The sequence below is a fragment of the Ictidomys tridecemlineatus genome, chromosome 15 (genome assembly GCF_052094955.1).
Source record: "Ictidomys tridecemlineatus isolate mIctTri1 chromosome 15, mIctTri1.hap1, whole genome shotgun sequence".
Classification (NCBI taxonomy): Eukaryota; Metazoa; Chordata; class Mammalia; order Rodentia; family Sciuridae; genus Ictidomys; species Ictidomys tridecemlineatus.
Window position 1 is genome coordinate 36383717 of NC_135491.1, and position 17639 is coordinate 36401355.

At 44.6% G+C, this 17639-nt stretch overlaps 1 protein-coding gene across 2 annotated transcripts in view; it reads left to right on the forward strand.

The window, feature by feature from the left end:
- The window catches only part of Cfap263 (cilia and flagella associated protein 263), a 23526-nt gene continuing 5887 nt past the window's right edge, over window positions 1-17639 (forward strand). Inside the window, exons 1-7 of one of the 2 annotated variants that reach the window (XM_005318241.3) lie at window positions 1-212; window positions 1775-1901; window positions 2634-2792; window positions 4790-4945; window positions 5973-6053; window positions 9519-9674; window positions 14457-14564. In XM_005318241.3, the coding sequence (XP_005318298.1) occupies window positions 112-212; window positions 1775-1901; window positions 2634-2792; window positions 4790-4945; window positions 5973-6053; window positions 9519-9674; window positions 14457-14564 (888 nt within the window). In that variant the 5' untranslated portion in view covers window positions 1-111. The remainder of the gene's footprint in view (window positions 213-1774; window positions 1902-2633; window positions 2793-4789; window positions 4946-5972; window positions 6054-9518; window positions 9675-14456; window positions 14565-17639) is intronic. The other variant, XM_040279368.2, reaches the window with a different exon arrangement.

A 17639-nucleotide genomic window follows, 5' to 3' on the forward strand; every position in this document is an offset into this window, starting at 1 on the left:
CCGGTCGCCCAGGCAACGCTCCACTGAATAGCAGCCTGAGTGACGCGTGGCGGCTAGCGTCCGGCGCTCCTGGGCACACTCGGCATTGGCAAGGGCCGCTTGGGTACAGCGATGACTGACGAGGACTCTGAGAGCGTCCACACCGATTCCCAGACGGGAGAGGACAGCGAGCTTCCTGTCATCCAGCTGTGCGGGCTGGTGGAGGAGCTCAGGTACCCCCCGTCGGCTGTTGCTGGCCGCTTCTCGGTACGGTGGATCCCCTGCCGAGTGGCCTCGGACCTTGGCTCCAGCCTGGAGACCTTCCACACTGAACGCTGGGAAGTCCAAGACCCCCTAGGTGGCTGTCCTGAGTCTCCGTTGCCACTGAGCTGACAAGCAGTTGCCAGGACCTGGCGAAGGCGCGAAGGGGCGGGGCCTGGGGGGGGGGCCAGAGGGTCATTGGTGACGTTGGAGTTTCGCCTGGTGTCTGCGTAGTGCCAGATTATGAGCCTAACTGTTCCCCTGTTCTGCACCAGAAAAGGCTTTCCAATGCTAAGATTCTATGGTACAGTTAATATGGAAGCAGGATAGAAGGAAGCTGTCGAAATGATTTTGCTGTAGGGCAACCTGGGCTTGAGCCAGAGAGTAAGTATGGAGGTAGACTAAAAAGAACCACAGGCCCAGTAGGTTTTTAGCAGTCTGTTTTATATCTGAGTAAGTAAATGGGATATCATGATTCTATGTTGTAGTTAAGGTACATCGCACAACTTAACTGATTTTGCACAGAATATCCTGACTCTGGAAGTTGAACAGATGTTATTTCTATGCATCTATAAATAGTTTAAGCCAGGATTGAATTGAGGCCTTATTACCAAGAGCAACACTTTTTGAGTGTTATTATATGCCGTGTATTTTGCTTATATGATCATATATAATGATACAGCAATCCTAGGAGGCACACAAAGGTTAAGGCACTTTCCTAAGTTCACACAGCTTGAGAGTACTCATGCTGGGATTCAGATTCAGGGACAATTCCACAGGCTATACTGGGAATGTGAAATATGCTGAGAAAGCTAGACATTTTGGTATTTTGTGTTTTCTAGTCAACCTTCTCCACTAATCTTAAAATTCAGTCCAACAGGAATTATCTCAGTAACATATGAAAACATCAAAGCCATTCTCACTCATGTATATATAAAATATATATGCATTATGCACATAGATCTAAAACATGTAAGTTATATATATGAGAAGTTAAGAAGCTAAACTAAATTTGTCATCTCTAGTTGTTTAAAAAGATATTGTTCAAAGTTTTTCACAATTTATGATAAACTTCCAGCAGATTCTTTCATCTATTGGGTGCTAGAAATAAAAGAGTTGAGAAATATAAACCAAAGGAAACACCTGGAGTTGGTGGATATGTGTAGTTTCAAAAAAAATAGTGATTCTGAAGGGATTTCACAAATGAGTTAGATGACACTTGAAGATAAAACCAGTACAACAATTTTCAATATAATACCAGTGTTGCAACTTTGGGGGCTCATTAAACATAATAATAAAGATATCTGAGCCTTAAACAGCACTTGAATGTGGCCAGCAACTGTCTTAAAATTTTTGCATTCCTTGTTGCGACACTAACAGGGAGATGCAATTCTTATTTCCTTTTTTTAGGTGAGAGAAATAAGATACCAAGAGGCTGCATGTCTTGCACACGTGGCCAATAAATGTTAAGGACTGGTTATTTGGGGTTTAAACTCCTATTAGAACTTAACTTCAGTAACCCACTGTCTTGCAGCTATGGAAACTCTGCTCTCAAAACGGAGACAGAGATGTTTGAAAAATACTGCTGTAAACTGGAGTCTAGGGAATACCGACCTCTGCGAATTTCAGATGTTAAAATAACAGCAGCAGAATTTGCACAGGTACCTAATAGAGATCTGAACTGTACTTTATCCTATCTGTCCCCTTATATGCAGGTGGTATTTGTGTTTCTACCTGTGGTGTGCCAGAGTTTCTATTTCAAATCAATGTGAAGGGAGTCAGGTTCAATTAGTGGTGAATTAACTCTCCCAGAATATCTTATTTTATTTGAAAGAAATCTCTTAAATTGGAGGATTTAGCCATAGAAGACCTGCTGGTAGGTAGCCCTTGTCTCAGAGGGCCTATCTGTATAGGTTTAATCCTTTGAAAATCAAATAAAGTTACTTTGAGGCCCAAGATTACCTGGATCACTTACTTGCGACCTTTGCCTTAAATGTCTAGGAAATCCAAGACTTTAATTTATTTGTCTGTTTTGCTGAACACTGTGCCCCTGGATGCAGTTTCTCTTTGTGTTCAGTTTAGGAAGTGCTGAGTTCCAGCCTTCTCCTGATCTTGATTTAAATTCTAGTCTACAGTGATTCACAGTCTTTCCACCTGCAAGAAGTTTTCAGTTACTAATTTTTAGTTCATTGTCAAACATGGGTCTTCAAGGAAACTAGCATAGGATCTTAGGCTGACTTGTGAAATAAATGCCACCTCGGGCCAAATATCCAGAATCCTTTCACCATGAGTTTGTTTCCCCTGGCTCTCCTTTGGGATAAGTTCTAGCAGTTCTGAAGAATCATGTTGATGCCCACCTCTTTGACAGTGGCTTTGGTTTTGTTGGGTTGCAGTTACGGAGCAGGCGTAAATCCAAACCCCGGGCAGGTGACCGTATGATAAGCCTCAGTGTCGAACAAAAACTTGAGCTTGTGCAAAAGGAGCTGGAAGACATGAAGGACGAGTTGAGGCACATGAGGGCAAATGCTGAGCGGGACCTGCAGTACCACGAGGTGACCCTTCTCTCAGTCTCATTAGCCTATTTGGACTCCCATTTCCACCTGGTCAAGAAGTTCCTGTGGTGTGTCTGTGTTATTATTGATGCTTTGGAAGAAACAGAAGTAGGATAAGACAGATTGAGAGCAGGTCTTTAAAGAACTTACCACTTGCTTGAGGCAACAACAAAATCTAAACCATTTTAAATGGAAAATTTCAAATATACTCAAATGTAGAGAATTAACACCACGAATCCCTATGGACTCAACACTCAGATGTAGCAAATGCCAACATATGGCCACTCTTGGATCATCGATGTCCCAACCTGTTTCCCCCTCGCCCCACTGGGCTGTTATGCAGATAATCCTAGACATACCATTTATCTCTAAATATTTTAGATATGTCACTAGGATATGGATTTTTTTAAATGTAACCCCAATAACCATACATGCCCTTAAAAATTTGCAATAGTGCCATGGGGAGAGTCCTGAACTGGAATGATTTGCAGTGAGACCATAGATACCTTCTCATTTTATGCTTTAAAATTATATGTGTGGAGGCCCAGGGTTATAGCCAGTGGTGGTAGAGTGCTTGCCTAGTGTGTGTGAGGCACTGGGTTTGATTCTCAGCACCACACATAAATAAATAAAATAAGAGTGTATCAACAACTAAAAAAAATAATAGTTTAAAAAATTATGTGTGTGTTTATTCCAAGGCAATCCATATTTGTTATACAGCATTTTAAAATATAGGTAAGCTAAAAATCACTTGAAAACATTCACAATGGTACCTCCAACCAGAAGCCATTATGGTTGACCACTGAATTTATCTACTTTTAGAGTTTAGATCATTTCCTATGCATATATGAATTTCTTTTTTAAAAAGGTATCATTGTTTTGTGAATTGTATCTTTTTTTTTTAACAATATCTTTCCACGTCAATACACCATAGTTCCCCTTTATCTTCAGAGGATGTGTTCCAAGACATCCAGTGAATTTCTGCAGCCTTGGATAGTATCAAGCTCTATATGTACCATGATTTTTCCTCTGTATACATCCTATGATATAGTTTAATTTATAAATTAGGCACAGTAAGAGATTAACAGTTACTAACAATAAAATAGAACAATTATAACAATACACAGTAATAAAATTGTCCCAGCGTCATTACTCTTGCTCTTTGGGGCCCTAATTAAGTAAAATAAGGATCACTTGAATGCAAGACCTGCAGTGCCACCACAGCTGATCTGAGGTGGCTCCTAAGTGACTGATGGCCAAGTAGCATATTATCGAAAGGTACACTGGACAAGGGGATGATGCATGTCCCAGTCAGGACAGAGAAGGGCAGCATGAGATTTCATCATACTATTCAGAATGGTGCACAATTTGCAACTTGTGAATTACTTATTTCAGAAATTTTCCATTTAATGCTTTCAGATGGTCAGGTTGTAGAAAATGAAAATGCAGATAAGGGGGGCTCTCTATATGCATATCTATATATATAGATATAGATTCATTGATAACATATTTTAAAACTTTTTTATTCTTTTTAGGTACACATGATAGTAGAGCATATTCTGACATACTATATGTCTATGGCATATTACTTCTCATCACTGGTAACATCTTTTTTTTTCAAGTTACATAAGTGTATAATAGGAATGTTTTATTATTTCACTACTTCATCTGTTTAGATTTAACTGGGTTCCAGTTTTGCTGTGTATCCTCTCAGGTATTTTCCACATGACATAATTTTTAATGGTTGCATAATATTTCAGATATGGAAATACATACTTATATCTGAGAACTCATTTTTGATTGCTCACTTTTTATGGATACTGTCAATTTTCCAAAGCATGCTTTTTAATAGTAATATTTATATAGTCAGGTTTATACCTTAAGGAGAGCTCTAAAACTAAGAGGCATGTCGCCTGGGGACAAAGACTTGGGTATCCTCAGCGGATTTATCCTTGAAAAGCCTTGGAAACTCTCCTCTCTTGTGCTGCCTTGCCCAGGCTATCATCGAGGAAGCTGATATTCGATGGACTGAAGTCCAGAGAGCAGTGCACGACTTTGAAAAAGATATTCTAAGAACCATAACCAAGAAGAAAGGGAGTATTTTGGCCACTGAGAAAGTGTTGAAGTACATCGAGGACATGAACCACCGGCGGGTGAGTGGCTGGGGGTTAGAGCTTCCAAAGGGAGAATGGATTCATAGAATGACACAAATTATGCGTGTGGGGCTGCCTAACTTTGTATATGTTGCCCACATGTGCATGGTTTTCACATCCCCTGAAGAGTGTGTGTGTGTGTGTGTGTGTGTGTGTGTGTGTGTGTGTGTGTGTGGTGTGTGGTGTGTTTTAGAATGCATTTTTATCTAGGCTAAAACCAGTCAAGCAGGATGAATATTGACAGAATATCAGACTGACTTTTTTTTCCCTTTTTTATACCAGACATTGAACCCACTGAGCCACATCCCCAGCCCTTTTTATTTTTTATTTTGAGACAGGGTCTTGCTAAGTTGCTGAGGCTGGCCTCAAACTTGTGATTCTCCAGCTTCGGCCTCCCAAACCCCTGAGATTACAAGTGTGCATCACCATACCCAGCCGACTTCCTCTTTTCTGGTGTTCCTATTTGTTTCAAGATCTAATGTATTTTCCTGAAGAGGTGTGGGGCTGGGCTAGTCAGGTGACTGCATGGAATGGGACAGGTCAATCTCAAGCTCTTTGGATGTCCTTACTATTAGGAAATGGACCCCAGGCTGGCATGGGAACCGAAAGGGAATGTGGGGGCATATAATGAGTTCATTTCTGGAGATTTTATAGCATGGCAAGATTTGGGCCCTGGGGACAGTTAGATTGGCTTGGTAACTCTAACGTGCTATGAGTAATAGCTATCAGGAGAATATACGACCAACATGAATCATGAGATCATTTTGTCAGGAAAGTCCCCTGTACCACATCCAAATAATCTTGAATTTAAAAGCATTGTAAAATTCACATGGGGCAGACCCAGTTTTCTCTGCATCTTGATGGTAAGTGAAATGCCATCACATGGCTTTCTTGGGCAGAAATAGAGGGATCTGAAAATAAACGACTAAACGTTAGGGTTCAGGTTTGGTTTGCACCCCTAAGTCTACTTGTCAAAACCACAGAAAAGAAATTCATTAACTTCTGCTTTTGTTTGTTTGTTTGTTAGGATAATTTGAGGGATAAATTACGTTTGAAAAATATTTCTCTCAAAGTTCAGAGGAAAAAACTTCTTTTACAATTGAGGCAGGTATGTGGCTTGTTCTTCCTTTATTCATTTATCTACTTATCTATTTATTTGTTTATTTCGTTGACTGAATGATATCGCCCACACCAAGATGTCTTCCCCCCTGGAATCTATTAATGCATTTCCTTCCATGGTATGAGTAATTTAAGGATCTCGACATGGGAGAGGATCCTAGATTACTGATTGGGCCCTAATATAATCTCCCTCCTTATCAGAGGGAGGCTGGAGGATGAGAGATGATGGTAAAGGCAGCAGAGATCAGAGTGATGCGATTCATGGGAGAGGAAGGGGCCCTGAGCCAGGGAATGTGGACCGCCTCCAGAAGCTAGAAATGGCAAGAAAAGGTTCTCTCCCGGAGCCTCCAGAAGGAAAGCAGCCCTGCTAACATCCTGATTTAAGTCCCAAACCCTTTTCAGACTTCCGGCCTCTAGAACTGCAAAATGATAACTTTGCCTAATTTTAAGCCACTGGTTTGTGGCAAGTCATTTTAGCAGCCTTAGGAAACCAGCAGTTACTACGCAGGCACATGGAGGTAGATGGACTTGGATTGGATTTAAAAGACCCTGGTGACATATTCATTGGCCCCTTTGGGGGATGTGGCTGGGGCAGCACAACCGTACTGTGCTTTGGTGAATCTTTGCGCAGCTGACCCTAAGGGTTCCTGCTTAAAGGCCGTAAGACAGACATGGCTCAGGGCCTCGGGGCATGACGTGTGGCACCCTCCTCCTTGACTTTTATCACTAAATCAAATATGAGTATTGATGTGCCACATGTGGGCACGTGCATCAGAGGTGGCCACGGACGGTGACACAAAACTGAGCAGGAGAACTAACTTACTTGATTGTCTCCTGATCCAGCGCTGCGGCATGCGACTAAATCAGTCAGAGTCACTCCAGGTGAATTGGGCTGAATAATTGCACAGACATAGAAAGTACCTTTTTCTTGGGGTTCAGTGATGGCTCTTTGGCCCCAGCTCCCACAGAGAAGGCAAGGGAGGCTGGCAAAAGAGAGACAGCATGCCGAAACCCTATTAAAATTTTTATTCTAATTTGTTATATACGACAGCGGAATGCACTACAATTCATATTACACATATAGAGCACAACTTTTCATATCTCTGGTTGTATACAAAGTATATTCACACCATTCGTGTCTTCATAACGTACTTAGGTAATGATGTCCATCTCATTCCACCATTTTTTTTTTACTCCCTTTCCCCTTTCTTCCCCTCCCTCCCTCTGCCCTATCTAGAGTTCGTCTATTCCTCCCATGCTCCCCCTCCCAATCCCACTATGAATCAACCTCCTTATATCACAAAAAACATTTGGCCTTTGGTTTTGGGGGATTGGCTAACTTCACTTAGCATTATATTCTCCAACTCCATCCATTTACCTGCAGATTGTATTCTCTTTTAATGCTGAGAATTGTGTATATTTACCACCTTTTCTTTACCCATTCATCTACTGAAGGGCATCAAGGTTGGTTCCACAGTTTAGTTATTGTGAATTGTGCTGCAATAAACATTGATGTGGCTGTGTATGCTGTTTTTAAATCTCTAGCAATTAGAGATATGTAAATCAAAACTACTCTAAGACTTTATCTCACTCCAGTCAGAGTGGCAGCTATTAAGAATACAAACAACAACAAGTGTTGGCGAGGCTGTGGGGAAAAGGCACACTGGTACAGTGTTGGTGGGACTGCAAAATGGTGCAGCCAATATGGAAAGCAACATGGAGATTCCTTGAAAAACTGGGAATGGAACCACCTTTTGACCCTAGCTGATCCTACTCCTTGGTCTGAAACCCTATTTATTGAGGGGAAGACACCCAAATGAGGCAAGGGATTGGGTTTCAGGGGGTGGGAGTAGCCCAGTCCCATTGGGTGACGCCCACTCCCAGAGCTGTAATTCCTTGCTGAGTGAAGGTGAGGCCCACTTGCTTTCGCACTGCGAGCAGAAGCCAGTCTCACACCTTCATCGCTCAAGGCTAAGGGTACGTGCTCAGCTCCTCCATGCTCAGCTCCTGTTCCTGGTGGCCCCCCACAATCCTGGAAGATCTCGACAAGCTGGAATAGCTGTAATGACATGACTAAGGACAAATGTGAGTTCCTGCACTTTGATCCCCTGAAATACCTGTACCAGTACCTGCTGGCTACGCCCTAGGGACCTGATAGTCAGCTTGGCTGGAATGCTGTGGCCCAGATGCCCCCATAGGAACATGGCGCCCGGACCAGGAAAGGGCTGGCCTTGCTCTGCACTGTTCTGAGTAGCCCTGACCTGGAGTTTTACATCCAGCGTGAGCTCCACCCTGGGAAGAATAGCAGACTAGAGTTCATGTAGAGTGAAGATGTTGGCGAGGGGAGTAGAAAACACGTGGGAAGATCTGGGACAATGCGCCCAGGATGGCCATGACCACTGTCTCGGAGGACTTATGGAGGGTGAACATACCAACTGGCAGGGCCCTGAGGCCCGAGCTGGGCCTGGGCTGGGGGTGTCAGGGAAAGAGCTTCGAGTCAGTGTAAGAAGGATCGTTGCCCCAGTGGAGCTGCCTGCAGAGCGTGAGTTCTTGTTCTTGGAGTCCATGCAGATTTAGCCATTTTGAAACAGGGACTTTAAGGTTGACTTGGGGAGGAGAAGGATGACCTCCACCCACACACCGTTTCTGCACAGAAATGACACAGATTGGGCCCTGCACTGTTGAGCTCAGACTAATGTGTCGTTGAGAGAAGGGGAGGAGGCCCAGTGCTGTACAGAGGGCCACCACAGTAGCAAAGACCCAGAGCTAAAGCTTCTGGAGGCTCAGGAGAGAGGCTGACTCCCAGGTGTAAAGAACAGGGTGGAGCGTTGGAGAAGGAGGATGGGTCATATTTGAGCATCAGGACTTCATGGGGAAGAAGCAGCCCTGGAACTCACACAGCCAGAGCAGAGCACTGTGGGGAACAGCAGCCCCTGAGTTGGGCTATTGCCACCACAAACATAAGATGGCAGAAGCCTGGTGCGGCCAATCAGAGAGGCCATGCAGACACACCTGCTCTACAGTAATGCCCTAGGATCAAAGGAGGGGAATTTAGAGGCTTTTAATTTTTAAAAGATTTTTAAATGACTTTTAATGGCCCGATTCCTAATTTTCCTTCACATCCTTGTTTGGGTACTGTCTCTTCTGGGAAGCCTGCCCTGGCCTGGCTGAGGGCTCTGGGTGCACTCTGCCCCTGTCCACCCACTGTCCCCCACCCACACCACTCTTGAGTTAGCACCTGTGGCCGTAGACCCTCATATGTATTCCTCAAGGCCAAGAAGCACTGCATTTACTCTAATCTCTCCCCAGCACCTAGCACCATGCCTGGTACCGAGCAGATGTCCAGGACATGTTCATTGAATGACTAAGTGATGACTGACCTCCAAAGTCTCACCAGGTTGCAGGTGTGAAGTCACACCTGAACATAACGTCTTTTCTTCTTTCTGAGCCATAGAAGGAAGAGGTGGGCGAGGCGCTCCATGATGTTGATTTTCAGCAGTTGAAGATTGAGAATGCTCAGTTTTTAGAGACGATTGAAGCACGGAATCAGGAACTGATCCAGCTGAAACTGTCATCCGGAAATACCCTGCAAATCCTCAACGCATACAAAGTAAGGCCCACCCCAGTGCTGAGCACCCCCACCAGGCCTACTGCTTCCAGATTTCCAGCCCCTGGATGAGGACTAGGTTTCAAACCCAACACTTCAGCATCCAAATGGTTCCACAACCCTGGGTGCACATGAGAACCATGTGGGGAGGGTTTTGTTTTGTTTGGGTACCAGGAATGGAACCCAGGGTTGCTTAACCACTGAACCACATCCCCAGGCCATATATATATATATATATATATATATATATATATATATATATTGGACAAGGTCTCACTAAGTTGCTCAGGGTCTCTGAGTTGCTAAGGCTGGCTTTGAACTTGCAATCCTCTTGCCTCAGCCTCCCGAGCCTCTGAGATTATAGGCGTATACAATACTATATCCAGTGAGATTTTCTTTTTTTAAAAATAAACCAATGTTCTAGTCCTACCCTAAGTGAAATAGGGATAAATTTTACACTCAAAGTTTTACACACCACCGCATTTAGGGCCTTGTTTAATATAGGCACATAGTAAGTACTTCCCTGCTTCTAACCCTGCAAAGGAAAACAGTCTTAGCTATAAAATCAGAAAACTACTAAATTATTTATCATCCAAATTCAATGCTTTTGGGAGAGAAAAGGCACTATTAATAATTAAGCAGGGATTCTGGGCATGAATAGGACCTGTCCCCAGCAGACCAGGCCATCTGGTTACCTTCTAGCAACCACCTAACGTTGTGGTCAGCAAACTGGGCCAATGTATTTCCATCCGGTGTCCTGTGAGCTAAGAGCGGCTTTTATAGAACATCTGCAACTGACTGGATGATAGAGAATACCAACTATGAAACCCGGTTAGGCAAAATTACTTCTTCCCTTGAAATTCCATTCTATTCCCTAGTAGACCCATATTCCAATATATCATACTCAATTATCATTTTATCAATAAAACATATGATCATCAATAAAACATTTGTAGGATTTGGGTTTTTTTCTCTTATTAATATAAGTAAATATGTAATAGTTATGGTTGTTTTGCCTCTGGGCCTGTGAAGTCTAAAACATTCACTATCTGGTCCTTTATAGAAAAAGTTTTCTGTCTCCTGGCCTAGTGCCCAGGTAGCAGTGGTGGCTGTGAGCCTAGGTAGGTAGCTTACAGGTGGCCTTCATTTGGCCCACACAGTGTCATTTAAAAATGTAAATTTGAATATGTTTAGATCAGGCTGATGCTTGTGCAACATTTTTCTTTCACAAATGGAAAACACGGAGGCTCTGAGGGGCAGAGTATTAGCCAGATTCAAGCCACAGGTTAGTGGCAGAGCCAGAATGCCCAGCTCAGTGTGTGTCCCCCTCAGCTGCCTTCCCTGGGTTACAGTATGTAGAAAACATTGTGCCGGCATTCTGAAGTTCATGTGTCATGAACGTCCAACTTTTAGGTTATCTCATCACACTTGGTGATCTGATCTGTTCTTTCAAGATGAGGCCAGTCCCTGGGCCTCCCGGGCCTTTGCTGCGGGCCACCTTGGCTAACAGGTGGTAGGTCACATTGGACCTGGATCTTCTCCTGTGGAATCACTTAACCAGCACTGGACCTGTCTGGTCTTGGGATTTGGGAAGGAGAGCTACTGCTTTATAAAATGAATCTGCCCAGGGTGCAGGCCCTGAGCTCTGTAAAGGCGAATCGAAGCTCACAGTGCAGACAGTGGCAACACCAGAGGAGCAGCAGCCGCACAGGCCAACGGGGGCCCAGCAGGAGCCATTCTGGTCCAAAGCTCAGGGGCCACTGTGCCCATAGATCTCTTGTATGTGATGGCAAGCAGATGGCGGAACTTGGGGGAGCTGCCCCACGGGAGTCCAAAAGTAGACACGAGCAGGTCAAGGGTCAAGCCGACCCACTTCCTCCATGACCCACTTCAGCTCTCCTGGGGAAATGGAGGCAGAACAGCTGTGAATGTCGGTCAGACCTCACCTGGGATTGCAGGTGGCTGTGCAGGGGGAGATGCTTCATCGGGGCAAGACGCCTCACCTATCAGATGTGAGTTTTTTATGCCTTACCACCCAGGATGGAATTTTGTGTAGTCTGTGCTGTGTCCCCCAGCAGAGAAAGGGCTCAGCCAATATTATCAAATGCAGGGCCGTGCAGGGGTGTTGCTCCAGGGGGTCAAAACTGGCAAAGCAGAGCCAGAGCCCCCTGCCTGGGGGGACTTTAAGCTCTGGAAGTCATTCTCCTCCCCACTCCTCCTCTCTTCAGGCTGCACTTCTTTAAGACTCATTTCCTGCTGCACATCCCGCACGTGAGTAGGAGAACAGATTCAGGGGTCGGCGTGGGCTGGGGAAGGGAGTTCACTTGACAGTATTGACTGTGTGTGTGTGTGTGGGGGGGAAGACAGGTAACAGGAGGGGCTACTTTGAAATAAATATCAAAGACCCCAAAGTGGACCTTGTTAAAAACACACAGAATAACTTCCCTCTATTAGCAAAAGTACCAAGGCCTACCTTCTGCCAAACACATCCAAGTGCCGAGGGTCTAGTGCCTAGACAGCACAGGACAGATGAGGTCTCTTCTGTGACTTTCCTGAGTGATCCTGAATCAGATCACGATCACTCTCCTGTGACTCTATGCCCTCCAACCTGCCTGGTGTGTCTGATAGAGCACAAGCCTGTGGCTTTTCGGCTGCAGTAAGTCACTCTTGACTGACAGAACTAGTGACTGGGTGCCCTAGAGAAGGTGGACTGCTAAGACGTCCCCCAGACCCTGCCCCCAGTGCATTCACTCCTCTCATTCCAGCCAAGGCTGTGAATGTGACAGCTTCCGTCATGAGGTTCTGCCTGTTGCATTGGTTATGTCAGATGGCACATTTGACCTGAAGGTGGGGAGCTTATCCAGTCGGGGCTGACCAATCACGTGATCCTGTTGAAAGCAGAGTTCCTCTGCCTAGGAATCAGATACGTGAAGCACAAGGGGAATTTCCTAGGCCAGACTCTCTCCATTACTGCTTGAAGATGGAGAGGCCGTGTGGAAGGGCACTTAGCAAGGCCTCTAGGAGCTGAGAGTGACCTCCTGCTGTAGAGCCAGAAAGAAAACGGGGACCTCAGTGCTCCGACTTCGAGGAAGTGCATTAATCCAACAATGAGTAAACTTGGAAGAGAACCCCAAGCCCCAGACGAGAATCACAGTCCTGGCCACTCCTTGATTTCAGTCTGGCGGGGATCATGGGCAGAGAATGCAGCCACCCTGTGCCCAGACTTCTGACCCATAGAAACTGAGAGATAACAGATAGCTGTGGCTTTAAACCTCCGAGTCTATGGTCATTGGCCACACCACAATAGGAAGCTCTGGAAGCCTTTCCAGCGGCAGCCTCCTCAAGTGACCGGCATCTGAACAGAGCCTTGGACGCCAGCTCTTGCCACACTTTGTGAAGACCCTGCCCCACCAGAGCCAGCCCTGGCCTTGCTGTGGCCCTTGCAGGTCCACTCTGTCCTGATCCCCTAAGTCGGTGGTACATGTCTTCCCTCTGCTCTCTCTACATCCCCCTGAATGGCTGGCTTGCAGCGGAGTCTTGTCCTGCCTCCCCCAGCCCAAGCTGACCCCCTGAGTCTGGTCTCCTATTCAGGTGCAGGAGGCAGAGCAGGAAATGAGCCTTAAAGGAGGGCAGGCTGGAGAGATGAGGAGTGAGGAGGAGAATGACTCCCAGAGCCTAAGGTCCCCCCGGCAGGGGGCTCTGGCTCCGCTTTGCCTAAGTTTTGACCCCTGGAGCAGCACCCCTGCACAGCCCCGCTCTGCCTCCACTGTGGGACTCCGCTGCTCTCTCCTCTCCTCTCCCAGTTCTTTTTGCACCTCTTCCCCAGGCTCTTTCCTCAGCTTGGATTGTTGCTCTCTTCCCTCTTCCTGCAGCTGTCCCTAGTTCAGCTGTCTCTCCAGCATTCCTTCCCCAGACAACCCTCCCTGACCCTGTCCTGTCTGCTGTTTCTTGTTGCATTTATTTGACTGCCTCCAGATCTCTGAGCTGGCCTCCCAGAGGCAGGACCTGGCTGGCTACCCTAAACAGTGTCTGGGACAGGGTGGGTGGGTGGATTATGTGGGTTTGTTGAGAAGCACCTGGAAAGTCCTGGCTCCTTCCTTTGACCCACTCCTCAGCCAGGCAAAGCATATCTCACCAATTCTGGTTGACTTCCCCCTGGGGGACAGTACCCACAGGGGGACTAGTCTGAGAAGCAGGGACCTCAGGGAGCTGGTGAAGGGCAAGTGATGAAATGGGAACCTTTGAGGGAGCTTTGCAGGATCCCCCCCATCCCCCAGCATCATGGTAGATGGAGCCTATGGGATCACACTGCTTGGATTCAAATCCTGCCTTCCCCATCTCTGTGATCTTGGCCAAATTGCTTCAGTGACTTAACTGGAGATAATGGTAGCACCCACTTCCTGTGGAGTACCCCTCCCTCTCCATCCTCACCAGGTAGTCATGACAACCATTTGTCCAATGTCCTCCGTATGCCAGGCACTGTGTGCCCGGCTCTCTACCAGGATATCTCCTGTAACCTTGCCAAAATATAAGGTGACTGGTCCAAGTTCAGAGAGGTCTGGGACTTGTACAAAGCGTCCCTTAGTAAACAGTGGATTCTGGTGTCTCCAACCACTGTCCATCTCTCTTCCCCTGCCAGTTCTCAGACTCAAGGTCTCTGAAAACCTGGGCACCGGTGAGAAGGGCAAGCCCGAGCTCCTGGACAGTCCTGTTTTTCTGCTGTCTACCCTCCCGCCGTTTTGAGAGGCCTCTCAGCTCAAGACTCGCTGTGTTGTTGTGTTTCAGAGCAAGCTTCACCGAGCGGTGGAAATGTTCATCAGTCTGGGCAAGGAGATCTTGCTGAGAAAAGAGCTTCTTGAAAAAATTGATAAAGAAACCATACAAGTAGAGGAGGTAGGAGAGGGCGAGACGTTTCTGACGTTTGTCTCTTGTCTGCGAGGATTTGTGTGAATGTCCACCCAAATCCAAGGTGCTTGGTTATGTATCTCGGGAAGCCTAGACCAGAAAAATCAAAATAGCTCAGAGCCATCAAAGCAGAAGGTGGACTTACAGCCCAGGAGTGTTACATTTACTGTGGAGTGAGGGTCCAGAGTGAATTAAAAATCTCACAGAGTCCACATAACACATGCATCTGTAAAATAAGATATTCACAGTTTTGTCCTGCAATCGCATAGACAATGTATATAACATGGTCATATAACTGACATGACAAAAGTACACCTGACAACATATGATGTTTTGAATAAAGGAGAGAGAGAGAGGTGCTCTTTTAAAAATAACTATTTCTTGGTGCATTGACCTTGGTTCCTCGGTGCACTGCCTATCTGTGAAGGATGGCAGACCTATGACCTCGGCCCCAGGCTCACTCCAGAACCTGTGGTCACTGTGTGGAAAGGTGAGAGGGATCAGCTGACCTCCCTACATATCTGCCCTTCAAGTTATCTCTTGCATTATTTTCTGAGCACATGGAGCTGAATTTTTGTAACTTTAATGCACACAGGATGTGACTCAGCTACACATAGGAAGTGAGCTTTTGGGAAGGAGTGGGAGAAAAAGAGCACTGGACACCACAGTTAAATGGCCTGGCCTTGGGTTTCATGCTGCCAGCTTCTGGTCTTGAATAAACCTTTACTTAATTATTTTTTTAATTTCTGGTACTGCTGGGGATCTAACCCAGGGCCTCATATATGCAAGGCAAGCACTCTAACACTGAGCTGTATATATCTCTCTCCCATCTGGATAAGACTTCAAATGAGATAGGCCGGTTTCCAAAATGTAACATAGAGGTCACAGCTCTTGTTGTGGCAATCAGGTGAGACCACACATAATGATGCTTTGTCAACCTCAAAAGCCATTAGTACAATTAGTGTTGCTGTCTTGAGTAGGTCTGAAGTATGCCCATCAGTGTGGCCGGCCCCAAACCTGTCCCCAAAGGCCCACAGGGTTATTTGTGACTCAGTTTTGTCATGCCATCCACATCATATTTACATCAGTCAGATTGTCATTATGACCCAAATACTGACAAGAACAACTTAGAGAAGGAAGGATTTCTTTTGGCTCATGGTTACAATGGGTTCCGTCCATGGTCAGCTGGCTCCAAGGCAGAAACATCATGGTGGAAGGGCTGGTGGAGTAGAGCTGTCAGCTCATGGCAGCCAGGAAGGAGAGAGAGAGAGAGAGAGAGAGAGAGAGAGAGAGAGAGAGAGAGAGAGAGAGAGAGAGAGAGAGGAAGAGGTTAGGGATGAGATAAATCCTTCCAGGCTACACCCCCTGTGTCCTACTTCACCTAGGTCCTACCTCTCAGTGGTTCACCCACGTATCAATGGATTAATCCATTTGATTAACCCACTGATGAGGTCAGAGCCCTTGTGATCCAATCATTGCCTAATATCCCCACCTCTGAACCTTACTGCATCAGGGACCTTTTCAACACACAAACTTGTGAGGGACATTCTAGATCCAAACCGTAACAGTAGCCTAATGGAGAATCAACACTTTCTGCAAAAGACCCAACTTCAATACAGTGTGACAAGTGACAAAGCTAAAGCAGAAGCCAGTGTTCTCACTCCACGAAGGATTTTTGTGCCACTTACTTGTTTTCTCCTGGGGTGATTAGTGATTAGATAACGAGTAAAACTTAAAATTGACTTTTAAAAGCCTACCATTCACTACTCAGTGTATTTAAATGCCCAGGATTCTGTTTATTAACTTTTTGAAACCAGTTTTATTGAGATATAACCCACATACTATATCATTCACCCATCTCACCCATTTAAGTATATATAGTTCAAAGGTTTATGGTGTATTCAGAATTATGTTAACTATCAGCACAATAACTTTTTGCAACATTTTCATCACCCCAAGAAGAAACCCTGTATCTATTATAAGTCCTCTCTTCCCTACATTACTTCATTTCCTCTCCAGCCAGACATCTACTAATCTACTTCCTATCTCTTCAGATTTTCCTGTTCTGGACATTTCATATAAAAGGGGTCATAAAATATGTGGTCTTTCATGTCTGGCTTTTTTAATATGGTATAATATTTTCAAAGTTCTCCTTGTAGCATGCACTAATACTTTGTTTCTTTTTATGGATGAATAATATTCTGTGGTGTGGATAGATCATATTTTATTTTTCCATTCATCAGTTGATGGATATTTGGGTTTCTACTTTTTGGCAAAGATGAAGAATGCTGGATCTTGAACAGATTTTTATGTGACTATGTGTCTTCTTTTCTCTTGGACATATACCTCAAAGGAGACCATGAGTTATATGTAGTAACTCTATGTTTAACATTTAGGGAAACTGCCAAATTGTTTTGCAAAGTGGTTACACCATTTTATAGTCCTACCAGCAATGTGTAAGTCTTCCAATTTCTGTACATTTTCATCAACACTTGTAATTTAAAAAAAAAGAATTTTTTTAATGGTCATTGCTGTTGGTGTGTAGTAGTATCTCAATGTAATTTTATTTGAATTTCTCTAATGATGAGCATCTTTGGTCACATGTCTATCCCTTTTTTGGAGAAATGTATACTCATGTTCTTTGCTTAGTTTTTAATTGGGTTATTTACTTTTTTTAGCCTTGAGTTATAAGACTTATCTATTCTGGACTCAATCTCTTATCAGATATATGATTTGCAAATATTTTCTCCCATTCTGTGGATTTTGTTTCACTTTTTTAATGGTATTGTTTACAACACACAAAAGTTTAATTTTTGTGAAGTTCTTTTTTTTTTTTCCTTTTACACTTGTTCTTTGGTGTCATATCTAAGAATCCTTTGCCTAATCTAAGGTCATAGATATTTGCCTCTATGCTTTCTTTAAGAGTTTTATAGTTTTAGTTCTTACATTTAGGTTTATGATCCATTTGGAGTTATTTTTTTAAACGGTGTAAGGAAAGGGTTCAAAACTGAAAAAAAAAAAAAAAGAAGATGAAGTTTGTTCACAGATTTTGTTATAATAGCT